The sequence below is a fragment of the Mesoplodon densirostris genome, chromosome 20, assembly GCF_025265405.1.
Source record: "Mesoplodon densirostris isolate mMesDen1 chromosome 20, mMesDen1 primary haplotype, whole genome shotgun sequence".
Classification (NCBI taxonomy): domain Eukaryota; kingdom Metazoa; phylum Chordata; class Mammalia; order Artiodactyla; family Ziphiidae; genus Mesoplodon; species Mesoplodon densirostris.
The window spans coordinates 25,163,890-25,179,273 of NC_082680.1; the positions used below are offsets into that span (position 1 = coordinate 25,163,890).

Consider the following 15,384-nt stretch of genomic DNA (forward strand, 5'->3'; position numbering starts at 1 on the left):
GGCAGCCCTGCAGTTTACCTGGGTGCCTGTGCCCTTCAGCTGTCATCTGGGCATTGGAGCTAAGCACTGGGAAGTGATCATCTAATTGGCTCTTCGTGATTTGAAGAAGTAGTAAATTAAATTTAACTAAAGAACCCAGGAATTGCATCCTCCCCCGCCTCTTTTTTCTTTTCTTTTTTTTTTTTTTTAACCAATTGAAAAAGTGAGGCATTCAGAGCTGTCCTATGCCACACAGGAATTATATGGAAAACTGGAAGCAGGCTCCAGTGCCCCAGTGCCCCAGTGCCCTGTCTGGCTTTTTGAGCAGAAATGTTTGCTCCTTGTCATGTAAGTGGTGGAGAGAGTAGAAGGTTTGGAGAAAAGGAAATAATTTTTAAAAAATAACTAAAGCAACAAGAAATATTAGAACATAGCTATATAAATCCATTGTGATGAAATTTTCCAACCAAATTACTTGGCTTCACTTCCTAGCTCTGCCACTGTGTGTCTTTGGGCAAAACAATTTCACCTCCCCGGAACTTCAAGTCTGCCTTTTGAAAAGAGAAGAATGAAATAATGCCAAATGCCGTCTCTGATGATAAATACAAATAATGAATACAAATAATGAAATAGCATAGAGGAGAGTTCAGCCATACAACTTCTCCCTCAGTAAGGTCTTTTAAGGGTTAATAAAGACACAGTGTGCTGGTATTTGCGCACCTCTTAAAAGAGAAGTTCCCTCTGTGGACTCATGGGGGCGTACCTGAGCACTGCTTCCTTAACCATCCGCCGTTTGTCTGTTCAATGTGCACGCACAGAGCCATAATAGTCGTGTGTAATGTGTTTTGGAGTGCAGTGTATTGCTCTTTTCTGAAACTTTTTCCCTTTCTTTCTTTTTTTTTTTGTCAACTTTCTGCATTGGCAGAGCATCTTGGGATTGAATTTATGGGTATGGACCAATCATCATTCCTTTTAGCCTGCAGAATTTAGAGCCTATGAGCTGAAACCCTTTTTTCCCCCCCTGTCTATTCTTCCCTTTCAGTTCCTAACTAATTTCCTTTCTCTTTAGAAGGGATCATACAGCTATAACAGTGATTTCTTTGCTTTCAATCTATGGTTAGTTTACCACCGTGGTACTGAGTGCAGCAGCTTTTAGATTCCCAGCTTTCACTTAGAGTTTAAAATCACCTTACCTGCTGCAAATTCACATATATCCCATGTTCTTTGACCCACTGGTTGATCTGGCCATGCTGTTATTTCCGAGCTGGGGTACGTTGGAGTGGTTTATAAGGCTGTAGGAGGAACCAAACCAGAAGGCTGAGAACAGAAGAAGCTTTACATACATCAGTGTAAGAACACTCCACATTTTAGGCTGATGGGAGCTTGACATACAATGTAAAAATCATCTATTAATATAGTAACATAGCTCTTAATCTGCAACATAATATTATATGCCTAGACTTGGATTACTCTGGTTTTCTGGAGATACTCAAGCACTGCTCTAGTCAATTTCATTATCTCATGAGCAAGGAAATAGAAAACAGAATGAAATAGTCTTGTGCTATTTTAGTTGGAAATTCTAGCACTAACAGAATTAAACTTGAGTCACTATATCCCAACAAGTAATCAAATAAGACATTTTCACACTGCAAATGTAAAATATCTCCTATGAGCATGTGAATTGGGGGCATACTTCTTTGGAAAGCCTTCACCCTAGAGTTGGGAGAAAAGGCCAGTCTTGGGAGGCAGGGGAAGCCATTCTATTCTTCCAGAGGCTCCACAGTGCAGGCCCCCAGGAACGTGACCGTCGGTCAATAAAGCGATGTCCTGATTATAGGAATATCTGGTCCCCAACCAGCTGGTGTCAGTGACATCATGCGTTGAGAGCATCTTATAGCGGTTGCTTTCGTTTCAATGATAACATCACAGTCTACACCTAATGTACTTCCCATAATTTGTAGAAAATCAGGTTGTTACAAGCTCTATCCATTCCAGGGATAGAACCTCAATTAATTGCTCATTGCCCCCAAAAATATTCCAAGAGAAAACTATTCATTTGATGGGAATAGCCCCACGTTCATGGGAGTGGTCCTTTGCACATCAGAGAACATCACCCAAGAGTAAGGAACACAAGAGGTCCCACCAACATCCCGCAGGGGGCAGGCGGTCCACACGAGGGGAGTTCTCTATTCAGGTTACTTTCCTCGGGATAAAAATTATCCCACTTATAAAAGGGCTTATTGGCCTTACCTGAAAGGAAGAAAAAAATACCCCCATCACCTCCCCTCTTCTCCCTAACAGCATCTTTCCTGCTTTATTACTTTAGGGTATAATTATTAAATTTAATATTTCTCTTCCCAAACAATGAAGTAGGGTGATGGATATTTCAGATGTATAACCTCCCTCAGTAAGATCTGAAGGGTTAGTAAAGGCACACTGATGTGGTACCCACACCAGGGGTTACCTTGGTAACCTTAAGGTTTGACCTCTTAAGGGTAAACCTTCCAGAGGTTCCAAAGTCCCCAGCCAGCCAGAACATCGCATCCTTAAGGAAAATCAGACTTTAAAGGTCAATTAAAACTGAGACAACCAAGGCTTCTGTCTCTTGGCCTAGCCAGATCAGTCTGAAAAACATGCTTGATCTGGTTCATTCAATGCATACAGCCAAACCATAAAGACTCAGAAGTGTTTCAACTCATTAAGGCAGATCCGCCAATGAGCCTGATGGATTCTTTTTTTCAACACTGCCTCTAATCTGTTCTTGTCCTATTGACCCTGTCACACTAGGAAAAAAATAAGGGGGGGGAAGCGTTTTTTAAAAAACTCATTGTTTATGTTATTGTTCATCAATTATTTCTCTTTGAACACATTTATTTTGTGAGGGTCACCTGATCTAGTAAACCATTGGAAAATCAGAAACTTAGATGAAAAACATTTAATGCAAACATGCTGATGTGAATACAGAATCCTAATCCACATCTGTGTTCTAGGGTCCTTGGTTTTAATTAGTTCATTTAGCACTTTTCTTTTGCCCTTTGGCCTTTACTGGGCTGCCTTTCTATTTCCATGATTGATTTTCCTGGAAAAACTCTGTCTTCTGACATAACCTAGGAAGAATGGGCAAGTCATCATATACGATTTGTTCACAAACCCAAATCAGTCTATTTTATAATTAACAACCACCAAAAAACTTGCCAAAGAGTCCGTGAGAGGCACGATGCCTTTCCCCCTGTGGCCCTTGGCTAGGTCCTCTTTTTGCAGTGTGCAGAAGCAATTTCCCAGGTTTTTCTAAAGATAGAATGGGAAGATGGCAATGCTACCAAGTGCTTGTCATTTGAAAAGAAGAAAAAAATAGAGTAAGCGAAAGAGGTATAGTAGGGTCTTCATTTTCTAGGCTATGATACTTTTACACTTCGGGTTTGTAACCAGTTCATCACAACCAAAGGATCCCTGCTCTGTGTCCTGCATCCCTGGAGAAGGACCAGTGGGGCGATGCCTTTGCTGTTTAGACTTAGTGCTGAAAACTGATCCGGGTGCCCGGTCCAGGCGGAGGCCCCAGGGGCATCAGCTCACAGATTAACACCTTATGAAATTGAATTCCCTGTCCTGTGGCTATGTGGGAGGGGAGTTAGGAAGCAGCAGACACTCGCAATTAACATACAAGCATCCACGTGCCACTTCCTCATTTGACTTTTGCGGCACAAAACTACGTGACACCGCTCTATGTCTCCTGGTCCGTTGTCGCCCCGCAATGCACCAGCTGCTTTGCTTTCTAATTGTGGCTTCCACGTGACCGCCAGTCTAGGTTAGGAGTTATGCTGTATGGGATAACCCTTCCAAATCTGCTTCCACCTTTCCTCCCACCCCAGCACTTCCTCCCTCTGGTTTTCTTTTATGTATTTATTTTTCTTCCCTTAGTACCAGGCATGCTGTGCCAGGGACTTCAGATCGCTCCTTCACTTCTTAACCTTGTTTTCCCTCCTACCTGGCTTCCTCCCTCTCTCCATCATTCTGTCAGCCCGTCTGTCCTCTCAGTTTGTTTCTTTTCCACTTCCAACACTTTTGGTTTGTTTTTGTATAATCTCTGCAGCATTCTGGTCTCTTTTACCCGCTGACTTCTTTCTCTTCCTCCTGTTAATAATCAGTGCTCTTATTAATTTGATTTGACAATGTTCCTGACCTGTTAACTGGAATTTGATTACCATGGGCTTGGCTTGTAGGAAATGTTTTGTTTAATGATAACGTCTACTGTATCATAGAAATTACATTGGCACTTTTTCATTTCAAGAAGACTTCCAGCGATTTGCCCTCTCTCAGTAGAGAAAAAAAAGTGTGGTTGCTGAGACAGAGAATGTAAACTGAAAATGTTCCATAAGGCCCCATGTGGATGTCCAGATAAGAGACCTTCATCGGTAAAATATTCCCCAGTTCTTGACCAGCTTGTTAATCAGAAGAGCAAATACAGCTCACACCGCTTATTATGCATCAGTTGAGTTCTCTTACTCATTGAACTCATGAATATCTCCCAATAATACGTGTGATTGGACTGGCTGGAAGCTTACCTCCTAAGAGGATCAGGCTCAACCATTAAATCAGCCAATCTTGTTAAGAACCCGACCTGCCATAGTGTAAGCAAGTTAGCCCCACAAAACCCGATTTGCAAATAGAAAGCCTTCCAGGAAACAGAAACTGGTTGCATTGGGGGCACAGCAGTACCTTCAGCTGAAAGTTCTAAGCATCCCATCTCCTTAGTGCAACCGACATTAGCTAACTTGCCAAGTTGGTCAATGCAGGAGAGTACAATCTATTTCAAATCATGTATCATTTGCACCAGTGGTTTTGTAGTGCCATAAATTAGGTCTCTGAGTACAACTGGTGAAGTAATCATAATTGTTCCTCAAAGGACACATCTTCATCATGGCCCAGGACGGGACGATCCCACCCATCGTACTGGGGTTTCTCTGATACAGTGCCCTGCTACTCCATGCCATGTTGCTTACGTTCCCATGTTACTGTTAAATCATAGGGATCCTGCATCAGTTTTGTTGCTAACTACAAGTCAAGCTCATGTTTGCAAATGTCTTTGATTTTCTTTTTTTTTTTTTGTTAGAAGTGGCTCTTTGTAAAGACCACAGGAATAGGAAATAGCTGGGAAATCCAAAGAGGCTCAGGGTGAGGGAGGGGAGGGGGCTGGGGGGATGGGAAGAAGGAAAGGAGAAGGAGGCGGGTCCCAGTGGTGCCAATGCTGGCTTCTTTTACTGGTGTTGATTCCTGTTGTCTTTGCAAGAGATTAAAAAAAAAAAAAAATCTACTGTTTTAACCAAATCATTATTTTATAATTAATGTTTATGATTTGCCAGTTTAGTACATATATATCTATCACTTATCATTAAAGTAACTGAATAATATCATTTTGTAAATTATAAATGGCCCCCAACGGGCTTTGCCATTTTATGCTCAAAATGTAGTGCAGAGTATGCTGCACCTTAAGTACGTCTGCAAGAGGAGTGAAGTGTCCCGTGTGTATTTTCTTGTGAACATGGACAATACAGCATGCCAACTGTTCAGTTGTAAGTCCTGGCAAGGGTCGGGGACCTTTGGTGACGTCTGCTCTCGTCCCTTTCCAGAAGCGGAGGAGCTCTACCAGAAGCGAGTGCTCACCATCACCGGCATCTGCATCGCGCTGCTTGTGGTGGGCATCATGTGTGTGGTGGCCTACTGCAAAACCAAGTAAATGTCCTCCTCACCCCGTCGCTCCTTACCGCACAGACAGCCTGGTCGGCAAGCTCCTCAGCCTAGTCTTGAAAAAAGGGGGTGGGCGCCACAGAGGGATTTTCTCCTTATTTTTGTTCCCCCCGAATAATCCATTTTGAGGACCTTTCCTAATCACACACATTAGAAAGCTTTGCCTATTTGTGTGAAAGTGTTCAGAAGACTTCTGATAATTGACCACAGTCCCATGACCGAAGAAAGGATGGGAGGGGCAGGGTTGCACAGGGACACACGCGGGTGTCTGTGGACACGTCCAACTGTACCAGACTTAGGGGATAAAGGGAGCATTTGGTGCTGTTTGAAATGCAGGGGTTTTTCTAAACATGATCGTGATGAATTTTCAATTCCATCTAATTAGATGACCGGTTCCAATGCTCCCAAAGTGAGAGATGTACAAAAGGAATCTCACAGGAGGAGAATCAAGCAAAACTTGCTTTGAAAGAATAAAAGAGAAACATGAAAACAGATTTGTGTTCACTTTGTTGGTCCTTTAAGCTGGGTTCATGTTAACAAATACAATTACCGTTTGACGTGAATTCTTTTCATTTTTCTCTCATACATAGAACTTCTACTTCAAGGCTGAAATAATGTTATTAACAGTTTTGTTTTATTTTGTCACTTCATCATATAAAATCTTGAGCCAAAACTAGTCATGGGACTAATATTACGATCCAAGTTGAGGAACAAAGACAATATGCTCTTATGGCATAAAAGTAAGGGCACGGTTGGCATTTTCTTAATGTCCCAGGATCTAGTATGTTGCCAGAACTGAGCAAGCGATAGAGATAAATAAGCCTTCACGGAATCCACCTTATGAGTCTTATTACATTCAATCTGAATATGTGAATATTCATTCCCTAGTTCCAGAAAAAAGTGGTAATAGAGTAGGATCATATTATAATTGTGCCAGAATCTACCGGCAAAATAAGTACGTATCTTCACTCACGTACAGTTTTGTTAACAGTTTTGTTTTATTTTGTCGCTTCATCATATAAAATCTTGAGCCAAAACTAGTCATGGGACTAATATTATGATCCAAGTTGAGGAACAAAGACAATATGCTCACATACAGTTCTATACATACACACACTGTGTGATGCACAGATGCACAGATTCAACACTAACTGCATTTTCTTGAAAGACACACAGGCAAAACTATAAATGAAATCAACCTTGTCAGTTGCATAGCATGAATTGTTACCTAAGACAAATGACCATTGGTAAGACTTAGGCAAAGATGGATTGATTAGGAAAGTTGGGGTATTAGCCACCTCTCAACTTGACTTGTCTTCTTTTTTTTTCTTATCTCTCAGCAGTCCAGTTCAATTTCTCTAAGAATCCCATGCAGCTTCTTAAATCTACTTGCTAAGAATAGGTGATTCCCCTCCTGAGATGAAGTGGCACCCCCTCCCTCCTCCTCCCTCCCTCCCAATCCACTGCCTTGAGTTGTGTGTTAGTAGAAGAAAGAATTGACTGTACTGAAAAATGTAAACAATAGAAAAAATAAATGCTCCTTTTTTCCTATCCAGGAAGCAACGGAAAAAGCTTCACGACCGGCTTCGGCAGAGTCTTCGCTCTGAACGAAACAACATGGTGAACATAGCCAACGGGCCCCATCACCCCAATCCACCTCCCGAGAATGTGCAGCTGGTGAATGTATGTTGACTCTGGCCAGTGGAAAAGCTCAGCATCTCTCCTCTGTTCAGGCACCTTGAAGTTTATTTTCTAAAGCTCTTAGGCTCTTAGCTGCTGCCATTAATCACCAGGGCTTCCAGGAATCCAAGGTCTCGCCAAGAGAAAATAACGGGAACATTTTTTTAAGTGGATTTGGTGACTGTAAAACCAGCACGTTTCCTCTTTTAAAGTGTTCATTAAGGGATCGGAATAATCACGTTGGTTTTGTTCTGTAGGGAAACCATAACCAGAAGAAAGAACAGAAAAAAAAAAAAAAAGAAAGAAAGAAAAATAATAAAATTCATGATACAAGAATCAGAAGGAAATGTTTTATTTTTTTTATACTTTGGAAATGAAGGCTGCTTCAGTCTATAACTGATTAGCCCTGATAACTGAACTAAAGGCTCTAGAGTCATTTATTTTTTTTATTAGACTCATTTGTCCGGTGCCTGATGATTTACTGATTCTGATTAACAAAGGGAGATATTAGGGCAGGAAAAGGTCGAGGCCATTATCACACTTGCTTCTCAGTAGCCAAACTAGAAGAATTTAACACTTTCCAACTCTTTCTACATGAGGCCAAGCCGTCCAGAGGAAATACATCCTTCATCATTCGAAGATATATTTTTTAAATTTATGGAGCATTCAGTTTTTAAATATAATGAAGTCATCAAGTATTAGATTCTGAGAGTCTTTACATAGCTTTTTTTTTACAGATAAGGACCAGGGCAGAGCTGGACTCAGCTTTCCTGGCTTCTGGAGTTTTACCTTCCTACTCCGTTATCATTCTTCTTGTTTTCTTCATTCCCCTCTGATGTTTGGCTTTTTATAGGCGAAGCTGGAAGATTATATTGCAGTACCATTTTCTATCCTATAGTCAAAGATGGGTTTTGTGTGGAGCAAATATATCAAAGACCCAAGTTCAGGGTTGCTGGAGGTTCAACCACCAGCAAGTCTTGTAAGAAAGACCTACAGGAGACTGTTAGGTGCTGATACGTTAACATCTTAGCTGCTTTCCTCCCCCTACCAGTATGTTCATTGGAATGTTCTGCACAGTTGCTAAATTCATTCACTACTGACACACCTATAATCTATCACTTTACATAATACATAAGAGGCAGAATGACTGCCTGGATTCCAATTATGGCTCAAGCTATGTTACTGTGAGCTTTAACTTTTCTAACCCCTGTCTCTTCATCATAAAAATAATACCGACTTCAAAAAGTTCTTGCGGGCATTAAAAAGATAATCCATATAAAACACTTAGCCCAGTGGCATCTAGTGAGTGTTGTATAATTTTTAAACATGACTTTCATTAGATTCACTGAGCTTATATTGCCTTCCAAGGCGCAAGAGTCATTCGGTACACAGACTAAAAATAGATCATTACATATGACAGTGCCACCTTTCTTTTCCTTAAAGCAAAGATCCACATGGAATAACCTTTCCATGGTTAAGAGAACCAGCCATAATTTCAAGCATAATTCAAGTTGCATTTTTTTTTGGTTTCCACGAATATATCAGGTTCTTTTAGAGCCCATAACCCATCAGATTATTTCATCTAAGACTATTTCATCTAAGACTATTCCTATCTGTGTCTTTACCTGTTATTTAACTCAATTTGGTGTAAATACTAACAGTGTTTAAAAGACAATTTAAAGATGTCCCTCTCTCACTAATAAAAGGTGGTAATAGCTACTGTGATTTGGTGGTGAAAATAAAGTAGAATCTACTTGCACTAAATATAAGGCCCTCTATTATATGGTTTGTCAAGATGTGTAACCTTGACAGCTGTTGTTAAGTCTTTCAAATCTCTCAGTAGCCCTGTTAGTCTTATCACTGACAAGTTAAAAATTTCAACGATATCATTAGGGCACCATGGGCACTGAGAAATTAAAAGAGAAAGGAAGATTCAAAACAGAACTTTTTTCATTCTTCTAGTGACTTGAAATTTGAAACAAGACGAACCATCTCTGTTCTTTTGTTTCACTCAAATATCTGTTCGTCGTTTTTTATTTGCAACAACTATTACAAAAATAAGTATTGGGCAGACTTTTGTATTGAATTCTAGTCATGTTATCAATTGGAAACGAAAGAGAAGAAACAGGTCTGTTTCTGATAAAAATGTAGTTGTGATTGTAGGACCTACATCGCATGCGTATCCAAAGAGCACTCCATCAACTCCATTTACCTAACTTAAAGACCACAGTAGCTGGGATAGGTTTTGTCATCTGGCCACTGGAAAAATATAATTTATTATAAAACCTGGGTATTAGAAGAAGAGATTTTTGTGTGTGTGCATGTGACATCGTTAGCATTTTGACTTCCCTAAATCTTCAAGTTGTGTCTCTTTGTTTATCCAGCAATACGTATCTAAAAATGTCATCTCCAGCGAGCATATTGTCGAGAGAGAGGCGGAGACGTCTTTTTCCACCAGTCACTACACTTCGACAGCTCATCACTCCACTACTGTCACCCAGACTCCCAGTCACAGGTATGAGAATAAAAAATCACATGGCATTTCTCTAAGAACGAATCTTTTTTTTTTTTTTTTTTTTTTTGCGGTACACGGGCCTCTCACTGCTGTGGCCTCTCCCATTGCGGAGCACAGGCTCCGGACGCGCAGGCTCAGCGGCCATGGCTCACGGGCGCAGCCGCTCCACAGCATGTGGAATCTCCCGGACCGGGGCACGAACCCGTGTCCCCTGCATCGATAGGCGGACGCTCAACCACTGCGCCACCAGGGAAGCCCAAGAACGATTCTTTACACATTGTCTTTTGCTCTCACTGCCTACAAAAGGGACAGGAGGTACTTAGGAGGCAGTGAGGTACAGTAGAATGTATGGCTTGGAACAAAAACAGACTTTGGACATCAAACCGGCTCTGCCGCTTAATTGCTGTTTGAATTTGAGCCTCAATTTTTCCGTTACCAGAATAAGGGGAAATAATAGCTGCCTTATAGGATCGTTGTTCCTTATTTTAGAGATCGTCTTTTCTCATGCCTGACCATTCACAGAATTACTACACTGGGAAGAGTTTGTCTTAGATGCCATATAATACTTAGAAGTTGACTTCTTCCGGTGGTTGGATTGCCCTGGGATATGCACATGAGAACCGGCTAAATAGCTGAACCCTAAATTCTCAAATGCTCTGGTGATATCCGAATGCGTGCTACCAAGGGCAGCACTAGACTTCCAAATGAAGCCCATAAGACAAGTGTTTCCTTAATCTAAGACACTCAAGAACAGAGAGACTCTAAGAATACTTAGTACAAAACGGCATTTGGTAGATGTGTGTTGAATGGGTGAACACATGAATAAAGTGTATCCTTGCAAAGCCAGTCTAAATCAAGATCCTGTCTGTAGCAAGCATCTTTATAAACAATTCTATTCTGAGACAAGTAATACCGTAGTGAACTACTGATGCACCAGTCATTCCCAAGACTTGTCAGATCACTTCCTTTCATTCCCATGTGTGCCTATAATTAAAAATGTATCTCTCTCTTTGCCTCTCCCATTTCCTCTGTAGCTGGAGCAACGGACACACTGAAAGCATCATTTCAGAAAGCCACTCTGTCATCGTGATGTCATCCATAGAAAACAGTAGGCACAGCAGCCCTACTGGGGGCCCAAGAGGACGTCTTAATGGCTTGGGAGGCCCTCGCGAGTGTAACAGCTTCCTCAGGCATGCCAGAGAAACCCCTGACTCCTACCGAGATTCTCCTCATAGTGAAAGGTAAAACCGAAGGGCAAAGCTACTACAGAGGAGAGAGCACCCCAGTAAGAGAATCCCCGTGAGCACCCGCGGGCCCACCTAAGGAACCCACTCTAATGAGAATAAGGGGCGTCAGTTGCCTGGTCTAGGAGTGCTCCTAGTTGATGATGCCATCTTGGGGTTTGACTGAACTCACTGCTTCTGAGCTTCTTGCATCATCCCCGTGGCTGACAGGCAACAGATTCCTAAAAAGCTGGAATGATTCGACGTGGAAGGTGCAGCAAACTTGGAGTTCCGAGCTCTGACCTTAGGCTCAGACCCTCGGGGCGGGGGAGGGGATGTCTCAGTTTCCTCAATTGTAACTTGAGAGCAGAATGCTGGCCTCAGTGATTGATCAGGACCCTTCTAGAATTCTAAGTGGCCAGTTATCCAAACTCTGGTCGAGCTGGACTCCTGGTCTCACGTGCTAACTCTTTCTTACCTTCCAGCCTCACTTAAATCAAATCAAGGGCTGTGTCATTGCTGACGGTTGTAGGGACGGCTTGCATCCTCCAGACAGTATCCCTTTATGGCACTCCAACAAGGGATGACTCGATAAATCTCTCGTATGCTTCTCCTCGCAGTCTTCACGGGAGGTTTTCAAGGCAGACATTGCCTTTGATGTGGCCCTTATTCCAGAATGTGTTGGCTTTCTTCTGGGGCTATAGGGTTGGGTCGGGGGTCAGTCACAACAAAGGTAGAATAAAGATCAGGGCGAAGTAAGCTGAAAGAGATGCTTCATAAGAATACTGAATTCATAGATTCTCCTGATCCATTTTCACGTAAACTGGGGGAGAAAGTTATACCCAACCAGCATTCCTAGCCCATCAGTAAGCTGTTACTTATTTGTTTTCAAATCCAGCAGGGTTTTGTCTGTTGGTTTGTTGGTTTGTTGACTTTATTGTCTTCTCCGTCTAATCTCTGACCACTTGCTAAAAGGTTTACATCATGCCGAAGCGATACTTACTTGGTTTTCATGAGTGGAGATAATTGTGATATACTCTTCCACTCATGCACTGGGAAGTACTTACCTCAAAGAAGACCAGTTTGGAGCCTGCAGGTCATATAGAGCCTGCTGATTACCTTTTTTTCAAAAGCCTTTACCCCCAAATGGTATTTCAGAGTTTTATGGAATTAGTGGTTGCTCTGTAACTCATCTATGAAAAAGTAGACATGGTCCAAAACTGGTTTAATACATTAGTCTTAAATTCATGTAATTATATCTTTATGTATTAAGTCTGTCCTAATTCAGTCCTTTTAGAAACCTGAAAAAGTGTTTAGGTATAAATTCTGTCTTCATCACTACATGTGATATTTATCTTTAAAGGTTGACATTTCCCTGCTTCCTTCCATACCCCAGATATTATCTAGGACTGCAAAATATACCTGGACCTAGGCATCGTGGAGAGAAAAGACGAGTCACTTTTATGGGTTGATTGGATTTGGATTAGCATTTCTCAGAGCGCTTAATTTAAGTATCCCCGAAACAAAAAGTCTGGAGACTTGATCCCCAAATATTTCCATCTCTAGACACCTTCCCATTTTAGACACAGCCAGATCTCACTTCCATATGACTCAGAATCATGGCTGATAAGCACAAGAGTTCATAGGTTTCTTTTTTCTGCTAGCTAGAGTTCAGAAGATGGTGTCCTGTGTCATCACAGGTCATGTCAAATTAGCCTCTTCAAATGCCAATGTGAAGAAAAGAGTCCTTTAGTGCCCTGCATTGGTGACATTTTATCCAAGCTGAGAAATGTGACTCTGAATAAGCCACAGCTTTCTCATTGCCACATCAGGTCTTCTTGTTCTGGGGGAAGAAAGCACGATACGGTAAAAACAGTGCCTCAGTGTCTAGACAACTAGATTCACTGAGCATTATCAGATGTAACATGACATAAGGCGACACGGTACAGCCCAGTCTTGAGCAGTCACAAAAGATGAGCCAGAGACGCATACAGCGGTGGGCTTTGGAAGAGAGGTAGACCAGAGATTGGACATAACTATGAAGCCAAAAATAAGTTACCTTTGTATGTCATGGTCACTGGGATGGAGAGTTGCAAATTGAATGTTAAGAAGTAACATTTCATGGAAAAGTTAAAAAAGCACATAAATGTGTTACACTGTTATCAGGAATAAATCTAAGTTACTATGCTCTTTTTTTTTCATAAGACATAACCTTATAGCTGAGCTAAGGAGAAACAAGGCCCACAGATCCAAATGCATGCAGATCCAGCTTTCCGAAACTCAGCTTAGAGCTTCTTCCATTCCCCATTTGGGCTTCATTCTCTAAGACCCCTTGGCCTTTGGGAAGGTATAGTATTTAAGTAATACTTCTTTCCCTTCCAAATCCCTGAGCCTTGGTCCTGCTAAACTGAGAGGTTTCCAGGACCCGGCGCCCTCTTGTCTTAACTCATGTGCTTTTATTAAAATTCATGATGAGATCGAAAACCTCCAACGCTTTGATGAGCTAGGCAATTTAGCTGATCTTTGCATGCACCCCTGTGAGGAGACTCTTGGCTACCTAATTTGAGATTCCAAGGGTGCTGAATGTCCTAGTGTAACAACCGAGAAGTGTACGATGAATAGAAATTCTCTGAGGAGGATATCTGATGATGATATTGTGAACTATGCCCCCTGACCCCCACCCCCACCCCTGCTCTATGGCTCTCATTCCACCACACTTATGCAGGGTATTCTGTGCTCACACAGGTTTGTATCAGCAATGACCACCCCAGCTCGTATGTCACCTGTAGATTTCCACACGCCAAGCTCCCCCAAATCGCCCCCTTCAGAAACGTCTCCACCCGTGTCCAGCACGACGGCGTCCGTGCCCTCCATGGCAGTCAGTCCCTTCGTGGAAGAAGAGAGACCCCTGCTTCTTGTGACACCACCATGGCTGCGGGAGAAGGAGGGCCAGCACGCTCAGCAATTCAACTCCTTTCACTGCAACCCCGCGCATGAGAGCAACAGCCCACCCCCTAGCCCCCTGAGGATAGTGGAGGATGAGGAGTATGAAACGACCCAGGAGTATGAACTGACTCAAGAGCCGGTTAAGAAACTCACCAACAGCCGGCGGGCCAAAAGAACCAAGCCCAATGGTCATATTGCCCACAGATTGGAAATGGACAGCAACACAAGCGCTGAGAGCAGTAACTCAGAGAGTGAAACAGAGGATGAAAGAGTCGGAGAAGATACACCTTTCCTGGGCATACAGAACCCCCTGGCAGCCAATGTTGAGGCAGCCCCTGCCTTCCACCTGGCTGACAGCAGGACTAACCCAGCAGGCCGCTTCTCTCCGCAGGAAGAATTGCAGGCCAGGCTGTCCGGTGTAATCGCTAACCAAGACCCTATTGCTGTATAAAACCGAAATAAACCCATAGATTCACCTGTAAAACTTTATTTTATATAATAAAGTATTCCACCTTAAATTAAACAATTTATTTTATTTTAGCAGTTCTGCAAATAGAAAACAGGAAAAAAATCTTTTATAAATTAAATATATGTATGTACAAATGTGTTATGTGCCATATGTAGCAATTTTTTACAGTATTTCCAAACGAGAAAGATATCAATGGTGCCTTTATGTTATGTTATGTCGAGAGCAAGTTTTGTACTGTTCCTGTGATTGCTTTGTCACAGTATTTCAGCAAACCCTCTCCCACCCCCGCATATTCCGTTTTTGCTGGCTTCTTGTGCATTGCATTATGATGTTGACTGGATGTATGATTTACAGGATTTGCAACTGTCCCTCTGTTTGCTTCAAGTGGTACTCAATCAGTACGTCTTGTAATGGCACATCCATCCAAATACTCCCCTCTGTATGAAATATTCTTTTGCTTTCAGTATATGAGATGAGTTGCGTCTACTACTCTGCCAGCCAAAGGTTTGCTTCACTGGGCTCTGAGATAATAGTAGGTCCAGCAGCATGCTACTATTAATTACAGCAGGAAACTGCATTAAGTCATGTTAAATATTAGGAAGAAAGTAATATTGTGATTTTTTTCAAAAACTGTATGATTCATCAGAAGACAGCTTGCTTGACAAAAGGAGCTACCATTTACTTTATTTGGATTGATTTTTTTTTTTTCGGCCACAAAAAAGCAAGTTTTCAGGATAGCAAAGAAAATGGGTTCTGGCTACGGATCAGGGTAAAAATCCAACCCCTAAGTCAAGGACTCGGTTTCACTTTCTCTCTCTGGGGGAATG

General features: G+C 42.0%; 1 protein-coding gene across 9 annotated transcripts in view; it reads left to right on the top strand.

The window, feature by feature from the left end:
• NRG1 (neuregulin 1) overlaps positions 1–14,618 on the top strand; it is a 1,033,559-nt gene extending 1,018,941 nt beyond the window's left edge. For 4 of the 9 annotated variants that reach the window (XM_060085730.1, XM_060085731.1, XM_060085732.1 and 1 more), the window contains 5 exons: positions 5,607–5,709; positions 7,281–7,407; positions 9,789–9,919; positions 10,954–11,160; positions 13,888–14,618. In XM_060085730.1, the coding sequence (XP_059941713.1) occupies positions 5,607–5,709; positions 7,281–7,407; positions 9,789–9,919; positions 10,954–11,160; positions 13,888–14,539 (1,220 nt within the window). In that variant the 3' untranslated portion in view covers positions 14,540–14,618. Of the gene's footprint in view, positions 1–904; positions 929–5,606; positions 5,710–7,280; positions 7,408–9,788; positions 9,920–10,953; positions 11,161–13,347; positions 13,490–13,887 lie in introns of all 9 variants that reach the window. The other 5 variants (XM_060085726.1, XM_060085729.1, XM_060085727.1 and 2 more) reach the window with 2 other exon arrangements.
• The last annotated feature ends 766 nt before the right edge of the window (positions 14,619–15,384 follow it).